The sequence below is a fragment of the Schistocerca nitens genome, chromosome 2, assembly GCF_023898315.1.
Source record: "Schistocerca nitens isolate TAMUIC-IGC-003100 chromosome 2, iqSchNite1.1, whole genome shotgun sequence".
NCBI lineage: Eukaryota > Metazoa > Arthropoda > Insecta > Orthoptera > Acrididae > Schistocerca > Schistocerca nitens.
The window spans coordinates 499,661,211-499,678,230 of record NC_064615.1 but is presented as its reverse complement, the minus strand read 5'-3'; the positions used below and the strand labels follow the sequence as shown (position 1 = coordinate 499,678,230).

General features: G+C 42.3%; 1 protein-coding gene and 1 pseudogene across 3 annotated transcripts in view; both read right to left on the bottom strand.

Annotated features, from left to right (window-relative positions):
* Positions 1 to 6,264: 6,264 nt before the first annotated feature.
* LOC126234466 (uncharacterized) lies at positions 6,265 to 7,585 on the bottom strand (annotated as a pseudogene).
* Positions 7,586 to 15,709: 8,124 nt separating this feature from the next.
* LOC126236473 (cleavage and polyadenylation specificity factor subunit 1) overlaps positions 15,710 to 17,020 on the bottom strand; it is a 328,004-nt gene continuing 326,693 nt past the window's right edge. For 2 of the 3 annotated variants that reach the window (XM_049945805.1, XM_049945806.1), the window contains exon 26: positions 15,711 to 16,007. In XM_049945805.1, coding sequence (XP_049801762.1) covers positions 15,821 to 16,007 — 187 coding nt within the window. In that variant the 3' untranslated portion in view covers positions 15,711 to 15,820. Of the gene's footprint in view, positions 16,008 to 17,020 lie in introns of all 3 variants that reach the window. The other variant, XM_049945807.1, reaches the window with a different exon arrangement.

Sequence of the window (17,020 nt, the reverse complement as noted above, 5' to 3'; positions counted from 1 at the left end):
ATGAAGGGTATAGCCACGGGTCGTAACACATCTGAAATGTAACGTCCACTGTTCAAAGTGCCATCAATGCGAACAAGAGGTGACCGAGACGTGTAACCAATGGCACCCCCTACCATCACACCGGGTGATGACGAATACACGCTTCCAATGTGCGATCACCGCGATGTCGCCAAAAAGAGATGCGACCATCATGATGCTGTAAACAGAACCTTGATTCATCCGAAAAAATAACGTTTTGCCATTCGTGCACCCAGGTTCGTCGTTGAGTACACCATCGCAGGCGCTTCTGTCTGTGATGCAGCGTCAAGGGTAACCGTAGCCATGGTCTCCGAGCTGATAGTCCATGCTGCTGCAACCGTCGTCGAACTGATCGTGCAGTTGGTTGTTGTCTTGCAAATGTCCCCATTTGTTGCCTCAGGGATCCGTTACAGCCATGCGGATAAGATACCTGTCATCTCGACTGCTAGTGATACGAAGCCGTTAGGATCGAGCACGGCGTTCCGTATTACCCTCCTGAACCCACCGATTCCATATTCTGCTAACAGTCATTGGATCTCGACCAACTCGAGCAGCAATGTCGCGATACGATAAACCGCAATCGCGATAGGCTACAATCCGACCTTTATCAAAGCCGTAAACGTGATGGTACTTATTTCTCCTCCTTACACGAGGCATCACAACAACGTTTCACCAGGCAACGCCGGTCAACTGCTGTTTGTGCATGAGAAATCGGTTGGAAACTTTCCTCATGTCAGCACGTTGCAGGTGTCGTCACCGGCGCCAACCTTGTGTGAATACTCTGAAAAGCTAATCATTTACATATCACAGCATCTTCTTCCTGTCTGTTAAATTTCGTATCTGTAGCACGTCATCTTCATGGTGTAGCAATTTTAATGGCCAGTAGTGTAGTAGTAGCGCAGGCGAAAGAAGCAACACCTGGAAAATCTGTATCTCGTACTTCACTTGACCTATATAGGTGAACTAAAGAATGGGATACTAATGCTAACGAAAATGAAGAATTCGACGTATGTGAAATTTGTATCCCATACTGCAGTTGACCTATACAAATCGACTGAAGTTCGAGATACAACTCATATATTTGTCAACTGAGGTATTCCATGCTACCGTTTTTCTATCCCCTTTTTTTTTCTTTATTAATTACAGAAGTACTTGGACTCAAACAAGCAATATCCTTAACATCATTTTCGAAATATTAATGGATGTGATATACGTCTACCATCTATTTTCTTCCTGCATTCCTTTTTTTATGAACGCACATTTTTGTTGTCAAATCTGTGTAATAATCATCTCTGGCAAATTCTGACGTCGTTGGTCAAAGCCGATGGATTGTATCCCGTTCTTCAGTAGTTTCAAGTTGTGCATCTAATGGCTCTTGCTAATGGGTGACCATGGCCGGTTGGAACTTGCAGAGGCAGCTTGATGACCCTAACTGTCCATAGTGTATGACAGCAGGAGGTGCAAATCAGTTTGATTATGTAACCAAAGACATAGATGTGATGGAGTTCTGCCCTTTAAATATTCATCATGGACGACTATTGTAATTGTTCCTTTAGGGAGAGGGTGAGGCAGTACAGAAAAGCTATATTTATTATCTGAGGGTGGGGCGAGGATGGTATCACAGTCATATCCACGAGCTCCCCCAGTTCACTGATGACATCACTTGACGCAAAAATTTTGTTCACAAAGTCAAGCCACAAGCTTGGTTGATCTGGTAAAAAAGGTGTAGCTTAAGATGTGTTATCAGTCCAGTAGGTTGGCGCAGTGGCATCTATAGAGAGAGAACTGTAGAGCAATTAGGCTCTGTACACAGCCCAACGTGATGGGCAGTAGGTGAGTCATGTAATTCAGTTGCTCCAGTCTTGGGTGGTACTGAGATATGAGGGGAATGCTCCTCTGTGGCCATATGGTGTGACTGGGAGGTGGTGGGAGACTGGAAAGATAAGGCACCTTGTACAAAAACAAATCTCCTGTCTCCCAAAGTCCCTCCACCTAGCCACTGAGGAGCATTCCCCTTGTAACTCAGTACCACCCAGGACTGGAGCAACTCAATTACATCATAACTTTCGTTGTGCTCTGAAATGAGAAATGTCATGCCCATTATCCTTCCCACCCCTCCCACAGTGGTATAACCTACACAATATACTCGTCCATCCTTACACAACCTCTTCTCCCAATCACTTACTTCATGGCTCATATCCCTGTAATAGCCCTAGATGCAATACCTGTCCCATACATCCTCCCATCACGACCTACTCCAGTCCAGTCACGAACATCACCTATCCCATCAAAGGCAGGGCTACCTGTGAATGACAGCCAACAAGCTGTCTGTTTGCATCAATGGCCACCGACAAACTCTGGCCAAGAAACAAGTGGACCACCATGTTGCTGAACATGCTGCCAAACATGACATCCCTCATTTCAATGACTGCTTCACAGCCTGTGCCATATACAGGGCTATTACAAATGTTTAAAGCGATTTCATACATTCACTGTAGCTCCATTCATTGACATATGGTCACGACACACTACAGATACGTAGAAAAACTCATAAAGTTTTGTTCGGCTGAAGCCGCACTTCAGGTTTCTCCCCCCAGAGCGCTCGAGAGCGCAGTGAGACAAAATGGCGACAGGAGCCGAAAAGCGTATGCCGTGCTTGAAATGCACTCACATCAGTCAGTCATAACAGTGCAACGACACTTCAGGACGAAGTTCAACAAAGATCCACCAACTGCTAACTCCATTCGACGATGGTATGTGCAGTTTAAAGCTTCTGGATGCCTCTGTAAGGGGAAATCAACTGGTCGGCCTGCAGTGAGCGAAGAAACGGTTGAATGCGTGCGGGCAAGTTTCACGCGTAGCCCGCGGAAGTCGACGAATAAAGCAAGCAGGGAGCTAAACGTACCACAGCCGACGGTTTGGAAAATCTTACGGAAAAGGCTGAAGCAGAAGCCTTACCGTTTACAATTCCTACAAGCCCTGACACCCGATGACAAAGTCAAACGCTTTGAATTTTCGGCGCGATTGCAACAGCTCATGGAAGAGGATGCGTTCAGTGCGAAACTCGTTTTCAGTGATGAAGCAACATTTTTTCTTAATGGTGAAGTGAACAGACACAATGTGCGAATCTGGGCGGTAGAGAATCCTTACGTATTCGTGCAGCAAATTCGCAATTCACCAAAAGTTAACGTGTTTTGTGCAATCTCACGGTTTAAAGTTTACGGCCCCTTTTTCTTCTGCGAAAAAAACGTTACAGGACACATGTATCTGGACATGCTGGAAAATTGGCTCATGCCACAACTGGAGACCGACAGCGCCGACTTCATCTTTCAACAGGATGGTGCTCCACCGCACTTCCATCATGATGTTCGGCATTTCTTAAACAGGAGATTGGAAAACCGATGGATCGGTCATGGTGGAGATCATGATCAGCAATTCATGTCATGGCCTCCACGCTCTCCCGACTTAACCCCATGCGATTTCTTTCTGTGGGGTTATGTGAAAGATTCAGTTTTTAAACCACCTCTACCAAGAAACGTGCCAGAACTGCGAGCTCGCACTAACGATACTTTCGAACTCATTGATGGGGACATGCTGCGCCGAGTGTGGGAGGAACTTGATTATCGGCTTGATGTCTGCCGAATCACTAAAGGGGCACATATTGAACATTTGTGAATGCCTAAAAAAACTTTTTGAGTTTTTGCATGTGTGTGCAAAGCATTGTGAAAATATCTCAAATAATAAAGTTATTGTAGAGCTGTGAAATCGCTTCAATCATTTGTAATAACCCTGTAGATCCTTCTCACCAACACCAGCTTTTCTGAACTGCGCAAGTGGGAACTTTCCATGCAATACATCCTTCATTCCCATAACCCTCCTGGCCTCAACCTTCATTAGTCACTGTCTTCACCCATCCAGTCCCTCCCTGTTCCCATTCCAGCACTGCACAGCCCTCATTCCACCATCACACTCAGTCTTTCTACTTCTCTCCTTTCCCACTACTCCCCGCCCTCCCTACCCTCTGTCTAACCTGCAGCACTTCACTGTCTGCCACTTCCACCATACTATCCCTTACCCTCCCCGCCCCAGCCTCAGCCTTACCTCCACCCATTTGCCACTCCCATCATGCACTTGTGCTGCCGCTCGCAGTGTGGTTTCAGTTGCCTGAGATTGTAGTTCTGTGTGTGAGTTGCAGTTGCGTGTGTGTCTACATATATTGTTGATGAAGGTCTTAATGGTCGAAAGCTTTATTTGTGACAGTCTTTTTGTTGTGCCTATCTGCGAGTCAGCATCTCTGCTCTATGGTGAGTAGCAACTTTCCTTTTCATAATATTGTTACATTCCATCCTGGATTTTGCGTTGTTTGAAGAAAACACACACACTCTCACACATTTATATAACACTGCTACCACCGGCACCTATGATCATTTGGAGCTGCCGATGGTAGCAGTCATATGTGTATGAAGTGTGCTTGCTTTTGTGAATGTGACTCTGTGTGTGTGTGTGTGTGTGTGTGTGTGTGTGTGTGTGTGTGTGTGTGTGTGTTCTACAGTGAAGAAGGCTTTGGCCAAAAGCTATAAATTGTAATAGTCTTTCCACTGGGCCTGTCTGCAAGACTACAATGGTTCAAGAACTCGAAGATACGTACCAGACTGTAGGCCTAAAAGTAACATTCAAAAGACCAAACTCGCTGTCTGGAGTGCTCGAGTGGTTCTAGGCGCTTCAGTCTGGAACTGCGCGACCGCTATGGTTGCAGGTTCGAATCCTGCCTCTGGCATGGATGTGTGTGATGTCCTTAGGTTAGTTAGCTTTAAGTAGTTCTAAGTTCTAGGGCAGGGCTTAACAACTGGCCGGTTTTGAGCGCGAGTACTCGCGTCTGATCAGGCACGTGCTCGCGAGCAGGTGCAAGGTCGCGGAGTAGGGAGGGAGGGGAAATGCGCGCGCACGTTTGAATGTGATCTCGCGTTCTTAGCAGATTTAACTAGCCATGTGAATGCTTTGAACATTCTACTACAAGGTAAAGATCTGCTAATTACTCATTTCATAGATCGAATACGAGTTTTTAAAATGAAATTGATACTTTGGGTGAGTCAGCTGGAAACAGGAAACCTAGCTCATTTTCCTAAATTATCATCCATGCAAGATGTTCACAAAGACTGTGAACGTTACTCACATAGTTTAGTTCTACATCTACATTCATACTCCGCAAGCCACCCAACGGTGTGTGGCGGAGGGCACTTTGATCAGCGCTTTCAAGATCTGACAGCACTAGACAGTGATTTTGATCTGTTCTCTCCATATTCAGCGAATATTTAAGAGATTCGTCCTGAGCTGCAGCAAGAAATTATTGACGTGCAGTGTGACAAAGAATACAGAGACAAATTTCAGAACAAGAAAAACATTTTGGAATTCTACAGACACTTCCCTCAGGATAGATTTCCTCGTTTCCACAAACTGGCGGCTACAATAATATCAATGTTCGGTTCCACGTATGTTTGTGAACAACTGTTCTCTGCAATGAAATGTAACAAGCCGCGCCTGAGAAAAGCATTGTCTGATCGAAATTTAAACTGCACGCTGCGCCTAAAGTGCACAAGAACAATTACTCCGAACACAGACGCAATTGTAAAGGGCAAAAAGTACAAGTTAACCGAGAATCCCACACTTCAGTGACACCTTTTATTGTGTAACAGTTCACAGATTAATGCGAATGTAGAGGCATACACTAAGCTAATAAAATTATGTGGCACGTGTACATTCTCCTTTATTTGTTTCATTTGTCGCAGTAATAATTCGTGAGTGATATCCCTGCAGGTGGCCGCGGATTTACATTGACTGGCGGCAGCTGTTGTGTGCCCCACGTGACTTTCCCCACTCTCCGCTCTGGCCCGGTAGTGGGGGTAGCGTGCTCGCGCTGCTCGCGCCTTGCTGCTCACAGATTGCTCCGCGAGCACGTATGTTGTGAAGCCCTGTTCTAGGGGACTGATGACCTCAGATGTTAAGCCCCATAGTGCTCAGAGCCATTTGAACCATTTTTTTAGAGCAAAGCCATGAGTCCTGTGAGTATTACAGTTTCCATCGAAAATCATGCTCTGCATATAAAATCCAACATAACCAGACAGCAGAGATTACCCGGCAAATTGGCATCATCTGGACTGCATTCTGGAAACTGTTACATTCTCTGTAAACCAGATCTTTTTCTTTATTAGCATTTGTCCCACTCGTTGCAGGGTATGATGTTTTGGCTCATTGTCGCCACTTCTTGCGATCTTGTGCCCGGTCAAGGTGAAGGCCTGAGATCTTGAGGCCTTCAAGCAGGGTATCAAGCCATCACTGCCTTGATCATCCTGCTGGCTGTTTCCCATTTATATTTAGGTTGAAACTAGTCTTTGCCACTGTTGTCTCGTCTGCTCTAAGGACATGCCCGTACCAATGTAGGCGGCCTTCTCCCATTTTGTCTACTATTGGTGCAACACCGTATAGCCTGTGAACTTCATTATTTGTGACGCGGTCATGCAATCCCTATGTCCACCTAAGCATTTTCATCTCCATAACAGCAAGTCTTTGCTCTACTTCCTTTGTTGAAGGCCAGCATTCAGCTCCACACAGTGCAACTGTCAGATTACCAGTCGGTATACTTTTGATCTGAGCCTGTTTGGAATTTTCTTGTTGCATAGTACTCCAGTAACAGAACGCCATTTGAGCCACATGCTGCTAAGGCGATTGGAGATTTCTGCACTGAGATTTCCATCAGAAGCAATTGTCAAGCACAGGTACTTAAAAAGTCCTTGCTGTTGGGAGGTCAGCACCATTGATTCTGATGGTTACAGAGACATTTAAATCTGTGGAAAGGTAATATGTTTTCAACACATTGAGCCGTAGTCCTACATCTGCAAGGCAGTCATTCCAGGCTTGGACTTGAAGTTGTAGATCATTCTTATCTTCATTGGCCAGTAGTACATTGTCAGCATACAGCAATGTCCAGGATGAGGTTTTCTGTAGGTCTCTTGTGACGGTATCCATGACAGCGATAGAGACCAGATCCCTGATGAACTCCCACGGAAATAGGGAAGTCGTCAGATAGTCTGGCAGCTGACTGTATCTGGCTCTCCAGGTTCTGGTAGAGCAGTCTGACCCATGTAACGAGCGCTTCAGGTACTCCATGATCTCGCAGGTCAAGCCAAATTTATTCGTGTGGCACTCGGTCAAAGGCCTTTTCGAGGCCGAGAAAGGCAAAGTGTAGATGTTTTGAATTCTCACGGTGCTTTTCAATAAGCAGGCAAGCTGCATGGATAGCATCTGTCATCCCACAGCCCTTCACGAATCCACATTGATTGATGGAGAGACTGATAATTTGTCGGATCCTTTTATTGACAATGCGCTCGAATACTTTCATGGTGTGTGACAGAAGGCATATTGAGTGGTAGTTGTTACATTCAGCTGGAATCTTTCCCTCCTCAATGACCTTATTAAAGTAATCTGTCAGCTATTCACCTGAATCCCAGTGTTTTGATTTCCACAAGTCTGCAGGAAGATCATCTGGCCCCATTGCCTTTCCATTTTTCATTTTCCATAATGCTTTGACACTCTCATCCTTGGTGACTGGTGCAATGAGTGCCACTAACACTGGAATTGGAGCACGTGGAAACTCATCATTACAAACTTCCTCAAAGTATTTCCTCCATCACTCTGCTACTTTCTTTCTGTTGGTGATAATTTTGCCTTCTTTGTCATTGATTCCACAGAATTTTTCAATGTCTGCAGTTTGTTTATGGCACTGTTTTGCCAGTCGATAAATTTCTCATTCTCCAGTACGTGTTTCTACTTTATCACGGAATTTCTGAAGTGGGCTGATTTGGCTGCCTTAACTGCCTTCTTTGCTGCATTCCTAGCTTCACAGTAATCCTTCCAGTTCTCATCTGTCTTAGAGGTGAGGAACTTTTAGTATAGCTGCTTTTTAAAGTGCACAGCCTTCTTCACCTCCTCAGTCCAGAGCCATGTTTGGCGATCCCTTTTACGTCGGCCTGGTTTTGTGGCATCTAATTTTTCCTGGGCTGCAGTTATGACACAGTCTTTCAGTGCATCCCATGTTGTTCCTACGTCAGTAATAGGGGGAAGATTGATGGATGAAATAATGTTTCTTTCTGCTTCTTGGAGTCGCCACCATTTAGTAGGTGCTGGGCCATTGAATTTTCTCTACCTTTGATTTGGAAGTTTGATGTGCAATTTGACAACTAGTGGGCTGTGTTGTGTAACAGCTGTTTCATATGGAATAGCTTTTGCATCTAAAACGAAGTTTAGGTCACGTCGGCGTACAAGAATGGAATCTAACTGGCTCATGTTGTTACTATTGTAGTAAGTTCAAAGGTGGGACATCTTCTTCTTGAAGGTGTTCGTGATGACTAGTTCGTGTGTTTCTGCAAAGTTCAATATTGTCTCCCCATCTTCATTTCTATGTCCAGCCCCATCACTACCATGGCATCAGTATCCATCTGCATTTGAACCAACATGACCATTGAGATCACCAGACAACGAGAGTATCTTCAGGTGGCACTTCTAAGATCTTATCATCAAGCAACATCCAAAAGTCACCTTTTTGGCTTTTGTGTACAGCCTGTTTTCGCAGCGTAATGCAAGAATATATGGATGTTCCTCTTGTGCGTAGCCAATACAATTTTCATCAAATAGTTGTCAAATCACTCTACTTTTCCTACAGAATCCCAAAAGTTCAAGCTAACAACTATCCCACCTCCTCTGACAGATTTTGGGCAGCCATTATAGATGACTGTAAACTATCCATATAAAATTAAAAAGGAAGTTTTATGACACAACATACGGGATGCCAGTAGCAACATTAGGCTCAAAACAATGACAAAGTAAACAGTGCAAATCGACTCCAGGTCTGTCAAAGGGCAATTGCATGAGCAATGCCTGAAGCGAGTCTGAGAGACATGACAAGAATAGAGAGTTAAGAAGAAGTGGTGTGTATGACCTCAAGTGGATAGTGAGACTGAAGTGGTGTTTGACAGGACACATGGCCAGGAACAACTTCAAGTGGACCGGAGCACTGATGTAGTGGGATCTGAGGAGTCAAAGAGAAGTGATGGATGTCCTCTGATGAGATGGAGAGATGACATTCGAAGACAAGAGGAGAAAAAAACTAGTACCAGATCAGCTCTATACTTTGTTCTACATACTGCACCACAAACTTACGCACTTCTTGTATGGCTGTCAGCACTCCAGTCATGATAGACAATTTTGCAAACAGTTTAAAGCAGATTGACCTATTTCCAGCTTTAACAAAACTTATTTTATATACACAATACCATAGTATGTTTTTTGGGAGTGGAAGATCGGTGTACTATGGGGCAGTTCAGATTGTTTCCACTTGTTGTCAACCTCATGTAGGAGAAATACCGGATCCCAGTGTGATGCTCACCCTGGGAGGGAGATATGAAGCTCGATCACCCCCCCCCCCTCCCCACCCTCCTGCCTCCTAGCAGCCCATGCACTATAGGTGGTGATCCTGTGCCTATGTTCCCAGCATCACCCTCGAAAAGTGCCAAGTTGTGCCATGCGTAAAGTATCTGAATTTCTTCAATATAGCTGCCACCAATGTTTCCACCTCAGCTTTATTCAAAATGAGAAAACAGTTCTTTATGATGTGAGACACTTGCTGCTAGACTCCAGACCAACCACTACCAGTTACCACTCATCACTGCCAATACTCTGCGGACATTCAGACGAGCCAGTTTCTTTTGCACAGGCGGCTTGCGACATCATTGTTATGGTGTCAGCTGAACTATGAGTCAATCGCGATATTTTTATATATTTTCAAATTATGGTTTTGTGAAAGATTCAGTGAATCAATATAAATAAGAAGAGCCCCTCTGTTTCCAAGTTCTGTTCACATGCAAATTGTGTTAATAATAGCTGAACTGGGTTGATATGAGAATAGAAGGGCTATAATCATACAAAAATCACTATAAAAATTCCAAAATAAAAAAAATTAAATAGAATTTTGTTGTTACATATATTAAATGACTGAATCCGATAAGGTGTTAGTGGGAAGTATCCAGATAACCCGGACGGTGTAACACTGCGCCAAGATGTGCTGGCCGCACCAACCTATCCGAACTCCGGAGATGGGAACTTGCTCTTCAATATATCCTCTCTTCCCGTTATCCACCAGGCCTCAATCTCCGCTAATTTCAAGTTGCCGCCACTCATACCTCACCTGTCATTCAACAACATCTTTGCCTCTGCACTTCTGCCTCGACTGACATCTCTGCCCAAACTCTTTGTCTTTAAATATGTCTGCTTGTGTCTGTATATGTGTGGATGGATATGTGTGTGTGTGTGTGTGCGCGAGTGTATACCCGTCCTTTTTTCCCCCTAAGGTAAGTCTTTCCGCTCCCGGGATTGGAATGACTCCTTACCCTCTCCCTTAAAACCCACATCCTTTCGTCTTTCCCTCTCCTTCCCCTCTTTCCTGATGAGGCAACAGTTTGTTGGGAAAGCTTGAATTTTGTGTGTATGTTTGTGTTTGTTTGTGTGTCTATCGACGTGCCAGCGCTTTCGTTTGGTAAGTCACATCATCTTTGTTTTTAGATATATTTTTCCCACGTGGAATGTTTCCCTCTTGGAATGCACACCTTAAAAGCTATGACTACGTGTTCATCTTCGATTATCTGAACCACATCTCTTCTACCGCATGCTCTTTGCTTTCCGTATTTTGCTAGCAGGTAGTATGGACCAACACAAGGAAAAAGTCCAGTAAACATTGACTTTAAAATACATACTTTAATGGGTATGAGCATTATTTTCAGTAGAAAAGATGTGTTTCACAGTAGTGAAGATTAACTAGTGCTCACAGGCTCTAAACGTATACATTTTACAGCCAACTTTTACTAGACTTTTTTCTTTTTTTGGTCCACACTACCACCACTGAAAGTTTGTTGGTGGATTTCTGGTTCATCCTGTATATAAAAATACAAAGTAGATACAAAATGCAACAAGTGTTATGTGTAAAACATTTTTCAAGTGCAGTTCCCGTATTACTACTATGGGGAGGAACAAAACGTTAAATATTTTTTATTGAATACATCTGGAACACAAGTGTATCAATTTTCATTCAACACACTTCTTCCAGTGCATAGGATGTGCACAGATAAAATCTTTTGTTTGTGTGCACATCCACTCGCGCATTGCCTGCTGCACTACTTCAACAGAACAAAATTTCTTTCCTCCCATCATCTCTCTGAGTGGTCCAAACATGTAACCGCTTGGTGTGAGGTCTGGTGATGAATAAGGTGGATGTGGCAGAGTATCAAAAGTGCAGGTCATTGATGGTTGCAACTAATGCACGAGTAGTATGAGGCCGAGCACTGTTATGTTGCAAAATGACACATGTGGTCAAAAGTTCAATATCTCTTATTGATCTTATGGCAAGCTGAAGCTGATTTTATAACGTATTGGAATATGATAGACTGGTGATGGGGTTTCACCTATTTGTCTTAGTGTTTCAAGACAGTCTCGTTAATTCCGAAAGAAAGACAGCAAAACGTTGGTGGTAGTGTAACCACGCTTCTTCTCCTACAATGATTCTCATGAAGAAGCCATTACCTTCTGCTTCAAAGTGCCACAAAAGTTCTTGACAGGCATCTGTAGTGAATCGCCATGGCACCCATCTTACAGACACTTCAAAAAACGTAAGCACTTCACAAATGATATGATGTACTTAACCATGACCAATGTTCTGACATGCGGCTATTTCATCCACTGTCACATGGCATATTTCGTCCACTGGTCTCAAGTGCTGCAGTAGACTCTGATGTCACAATGTGTTGTGTGTGACCTAGGCACTGAGCATGTGTCACAGAAGTCACACCATTTCCGAACTTTTTGCTCTATTCACACACTTAATGCAGTGAAAGACATGCATCACCATATTGGACCTTCATTTGCCGATGGATTTCAATATGTATCATATCTTCACTGATCAGAAAACTTACAGGACCAAGGACATAGGTGAAGTGGAAGGGGGAGGGGGGTCTGGTCACACACACACACACACACACACACACACACACACACACACACAAACCACCAACAACAACAACGAAGATGAAGTTACATACAACCTAGTTGTCATATAGTGTAATTGGAAGAAATGTTGATTTTCAATCATATGACAAAAAAGGAGTGTGCACTGTTAACAGTCAACAAGGCCATCGATAATTTTAAACTATAGATACATCGACACCACAATTGGCCATCGGCCATCCCTTATTTACCCAAGACTAACTACTACACATTTTTGGCCTTACTTGAGTTCAGTTGTGGTTTTATTAATCAGTTCAGTTCTTCCTTGCAGTTGAATTTAATGAAAGTGCAACCATTTATTGTTTTTGTACTGTGTGCTATTATGATCGTTTCTAATTATGGATAAGATTGTAATAAGAAAGAAGAGGAAAACCAATTGTGATTTGTCCACTAGCATTAAGTAAGTGACGGTGTGCATGATTTGAGGGGATATTCCGTACATACACCTGTTACAGATGTTCCCCGAGGTCACAAATAAATCGCACATCCTAGCACCAGTGAAGCACACCATAGTACATCATATCCTTAACACACTAGAACCACCAGTCTATGCACATCCTAGGCGTCTAATGCTGGAACAATTAAAAGTTGTGAAGCAGGAATTCTGTGGCATGCTGACACAAGGTATCTGTCAAGCCTCCAGTAACAGGTGGGGAGCCTCGTTACACATGGTGCCGGAGAAGAATAATAGATGGTGCCCATGTGGTGATTACCGCCACCCCGACCATCCCAGATTGGTATCTGGTACCACACATATAAGATATTGCTTTTAACGTATACAGTAAGAAAATATTCTCTACTATTGACTTAGTGCGAACATAATATCAAATTCCTGTTGCACCAGGAGGCATACACATGACGGCCTTTTTGAGTTTGTGAGAATGTCTTTTGAACAGTGTAATGCGGAGCAGACATTTCAACATGACAAAATCACAAGAGCTCTGGATTTCAACATTTGGACTATATCAGTCAGTTTACGACTCACATACCTATATGCAAGGATAGTTGAATGTACCAGCAGATGCTCTGTGATATGTTGAAGCTGTAAACACTGCATTTGGTTACAAGGTCCTCACTCAGTCCTAACAGCATGTTGATGAATTACACACGTTATTGGATCACTCAGTGTGGATTAAAGTTACAACACAAGACTGTATCAGCAATAAATGTATTGAACTGTCATGTGTCTGGAGCAAGAGCATGACCATTCATATCTCAACAATTTCGGTCACAAGCAATTGCGCCAGTGCAAAACAAGGCTCATCCCATGGTCCGAGGGATGGTGAAATTAGTCAAACAGTGTTTCATCTGGCCAGGAATAGATGCTGACTGTATGACAATTGTCAGATACTGCATAGTGTGCCAGAAAAATAAGATCACTTGGCACCTCAAGGCCCAATTAGGCAACATTCCTATCAACAAGTTTGCACTTTGAACATGTGAACATTGACATTGTGGGGTCCATTCCAGTGTCAGAAGGCTACATCTACTGCCTCATGGTCATTGATTGATTTCCGAGATGTCCTAAAGCTTTCCCTATGAAAGACATTTACAGCCAAGTTGGTAGCACAGACATTTTGATGGAGTGTCTGGTTTGATGTACTGATATGCATTACAACAGATCAAGGATGCCAATTCAAGGCATACTTATTCAAAGAACTGACGAGCTTATTGGGCACGAAGCGCATTCGCTCTACTGCTTATCATCCGGCAATGAACTGAATAGTAGAACACCTGCATTGCCAACTCAAGGCAGTCCTTTGGTGTCATACTACACAAAATTGGATGGAGACATTGTGCTCCTTGGTCTCCACACATCATTTAAGAGCAACCTGACAGCTACAGCAGATGAATTAGTGTACAGACAAACACTGTGCCTTCCAGGGGAGTTCAAGCATAATTCGACAGATGGTATGTTCAACACATCATGAGTTTGCCACCAAATTACAGTCATCAGGTATGAGTGAGCTTGTGTGTTTCCTCTGGATGTTCAAAAATATTACTCATGTATAATTACGGGAAAAGTATGTTGTCCCAGCAATATCCATTCTCTTACAAGGTTTTCAACTGCAACATGCACCTTGGAACAATACCTAAATTTGCTTGGTTTCTTATAAGTTATGTTCTTCACCCAACAGCCCCAGCCAGTGCCACCTATAGAACAAAGTGAATGACACTCGTCTGTTTTTGAGGACATCTCTAGCTGCAATCATGGGTTCGTACAAAACAACAAGGTGCACAAGCCACTGCAGCTGCCGTACGAAAGACCGTATACAGTAAGTGGCAGAAGCAATGACACTTTTACGATAGACATCGGGAGTGTGCCTACCACTGTATCCCTTGACAGAATCAAACATTTTTCTGTGATTCACAAGATGCAACAAACACTGCCAGCACTGCAACCACTGAAGATAAGAAAGTGCATTGAGTATGGTTCCCCCACAACGCGCTGGTACCTCCAAATTCAGCAATATGATGTCTGGTTTCCAAAAAACAGTGACAAGCATCCAGGATGTCATGTCTAACTTAACCTCAGACACTGTTGACTCTGGAAAGTGTCATGTAGAGTATCACACTGCAACAACTGGCACAGTGGCAGTGTACTTAAATATTCCAAGACATTCATGACTCTATGTATCATTATTTGACTCTTGATTTAATTTAGTATTCTATGCTCCAAGTAGTACAGGATATAATGTACTCATGTGTATGAGTATTAATGTATGCGGAAATAACTGATTAATTATTAACAGATAGCCACAAAGGTATCAGCTCTTAATCAGATTTTAAACTTCAGACATTGAGAAAGAGTCTCTCCAAGACAAAGGTGTTGAAAATACATTTACAGTAAACAATATCTCCACAAAATATGGAACACAATATGAAGGACTAATGTAATTCTGAAATAGGAAATGAATGGAATGTTATCGACAAACATACATGTATGAAATGAAAATGCAGTTTACATGTAGTTTCTCAAAGAGAGTTACAGACTGAGAGACAGAATAAAATGCAGGGGAACTTGTTACATGAGGGAGAATTAGGTACTGGCCTTGTTCGTCAATACATATATAACTACCAGTATACAGCATCATGTTACTGTAGAAGAGTTTGTAGCTCAATGCAGTAACCTTTGGATACGTTATTTGAGTTTTATTAATATGTAGTATCTTTCTAGCTTTAGGTTAAGATAAGCCAATTCTAGTTTTATCATCTTGAGCTCAGTGCACCCTTGATCTTCTCCCCAAAGGTTTATAACATATGGCTTGCTTTGGTATCTTGGTCTGACATAAACAGAACATGTTGTTTGCATGTTGTTATTACTGATCAACTGCTCAATCATTAGGTATGAGTGGGGAGTGTTTCCTCTGGATGTTCAAAAATATTACTCACACATAATTAAGCAAATAGCTGTTGTCCACAGCAATATGCACTCTTACAAAGTTTTCAACTGCAACATACATCTTGGAACATGTGGTTCAATTTTCCTGGCTTCTTGTTAGTTATGCTCTTCAGTTTCTAAGTCTAATGGAAAAGAAAGATATAGGAAACTTTAATATTTTTTAAAACTCATAATACTTTTTTTAAAAAATTGTATGAAAATTTATGAAAAAGATGAATTTACAAAATGAGTCGATATTTCAATGGTACATTAAATACAAATATGCTACTAGAAATAGCATCATTTCACAAATAATTAAAAATGGGCTGTCAGTCTTTCAGTATCATATAAATCTTCAACAATGTCATCCACTTTGGTTCCTATTTTCTTGGCAACTTCATGTTTCTCAGGTGTGGGCAGACCTAAGAATGCCCAGACCAACTCCCCATCAATTATTCCTCTGGCAGGATTACTTAGAAGCTTTATTGAGCTCTTGTATGTCCTGCAACAACAATGTGAGAAATGTGAATACCATTACTGACTGATTTTAATTAGACATTTTCTCAAAAAGCAGAAAACAATGAGTTTTATAGCAAGGAAACTGACAAATTGAACAAAGGCTTAAATTCTATAAAAATTTATGAAATACTGTGGCAAAACCTGAACCTACATCTACATATATACTCTGCATTTTACTATGAAATACGTTATAGACAGTACCTCCCATTATATCATTTGTCAGGTTTTCTACCTGTTCCATTTGAATATTAAGGATGAGAAAAATGACAGCTTAAATGTCTTTGTATTCATTGCAATTAGTCTAATCTTGTCTTCGCAGTCCATACAGTGTGATATGTAAGGATCTGAAATAAATTCCTAGATTTTTCACTAAATACTTGAATCTTTCTAAGCAGCTTTCATGGGATAACTGGGGCCTGTCTTCAAGCATCTGTGAATTCAGGTTTTTCAAACAATGGAAAATCCAGGATGGTTTCAGTTTCCTCTGTGCGCGCTTGTGCGCTTATATGTGTCTGTTGTTGACAAAGACCAATGGCCAAAAGCTTTGATTGTGAGAGTCTTTTTGTTGTACCTATCTGCAATCCAGCATCTCCACTGTATGGTGTGTAGCAACTTTCCTTCTCGAATGTATGGTGTCTAGCAACTTTCCTTCTCAAATACTGTTACAATTCAGATTTTTCAGTATTTCTGTGACACACTTTCATGAATCAAACAAACCTGTGACCATTCATGCTACCCTTCTTTGTATATGTACAATATACCTGTTAGTCTTATTTGTTATGGGCCCCAAACACTTGAGAAATAGTCTAGGATGGATGACATGTGTGTACACAAGTATGGATCACTTGAGTGTTATGCAAGCAATCTCCTTTGTAGACTGAATTTCCCCAGTATCCAATCAACAGGGAGTATATGTGGAGCAAAAAAAACGTTCCTGGATTTCCTGGTAAAAATGTACTTCTTCTCACGTTAAAATACAGTTTCTCCAGAGTGAAA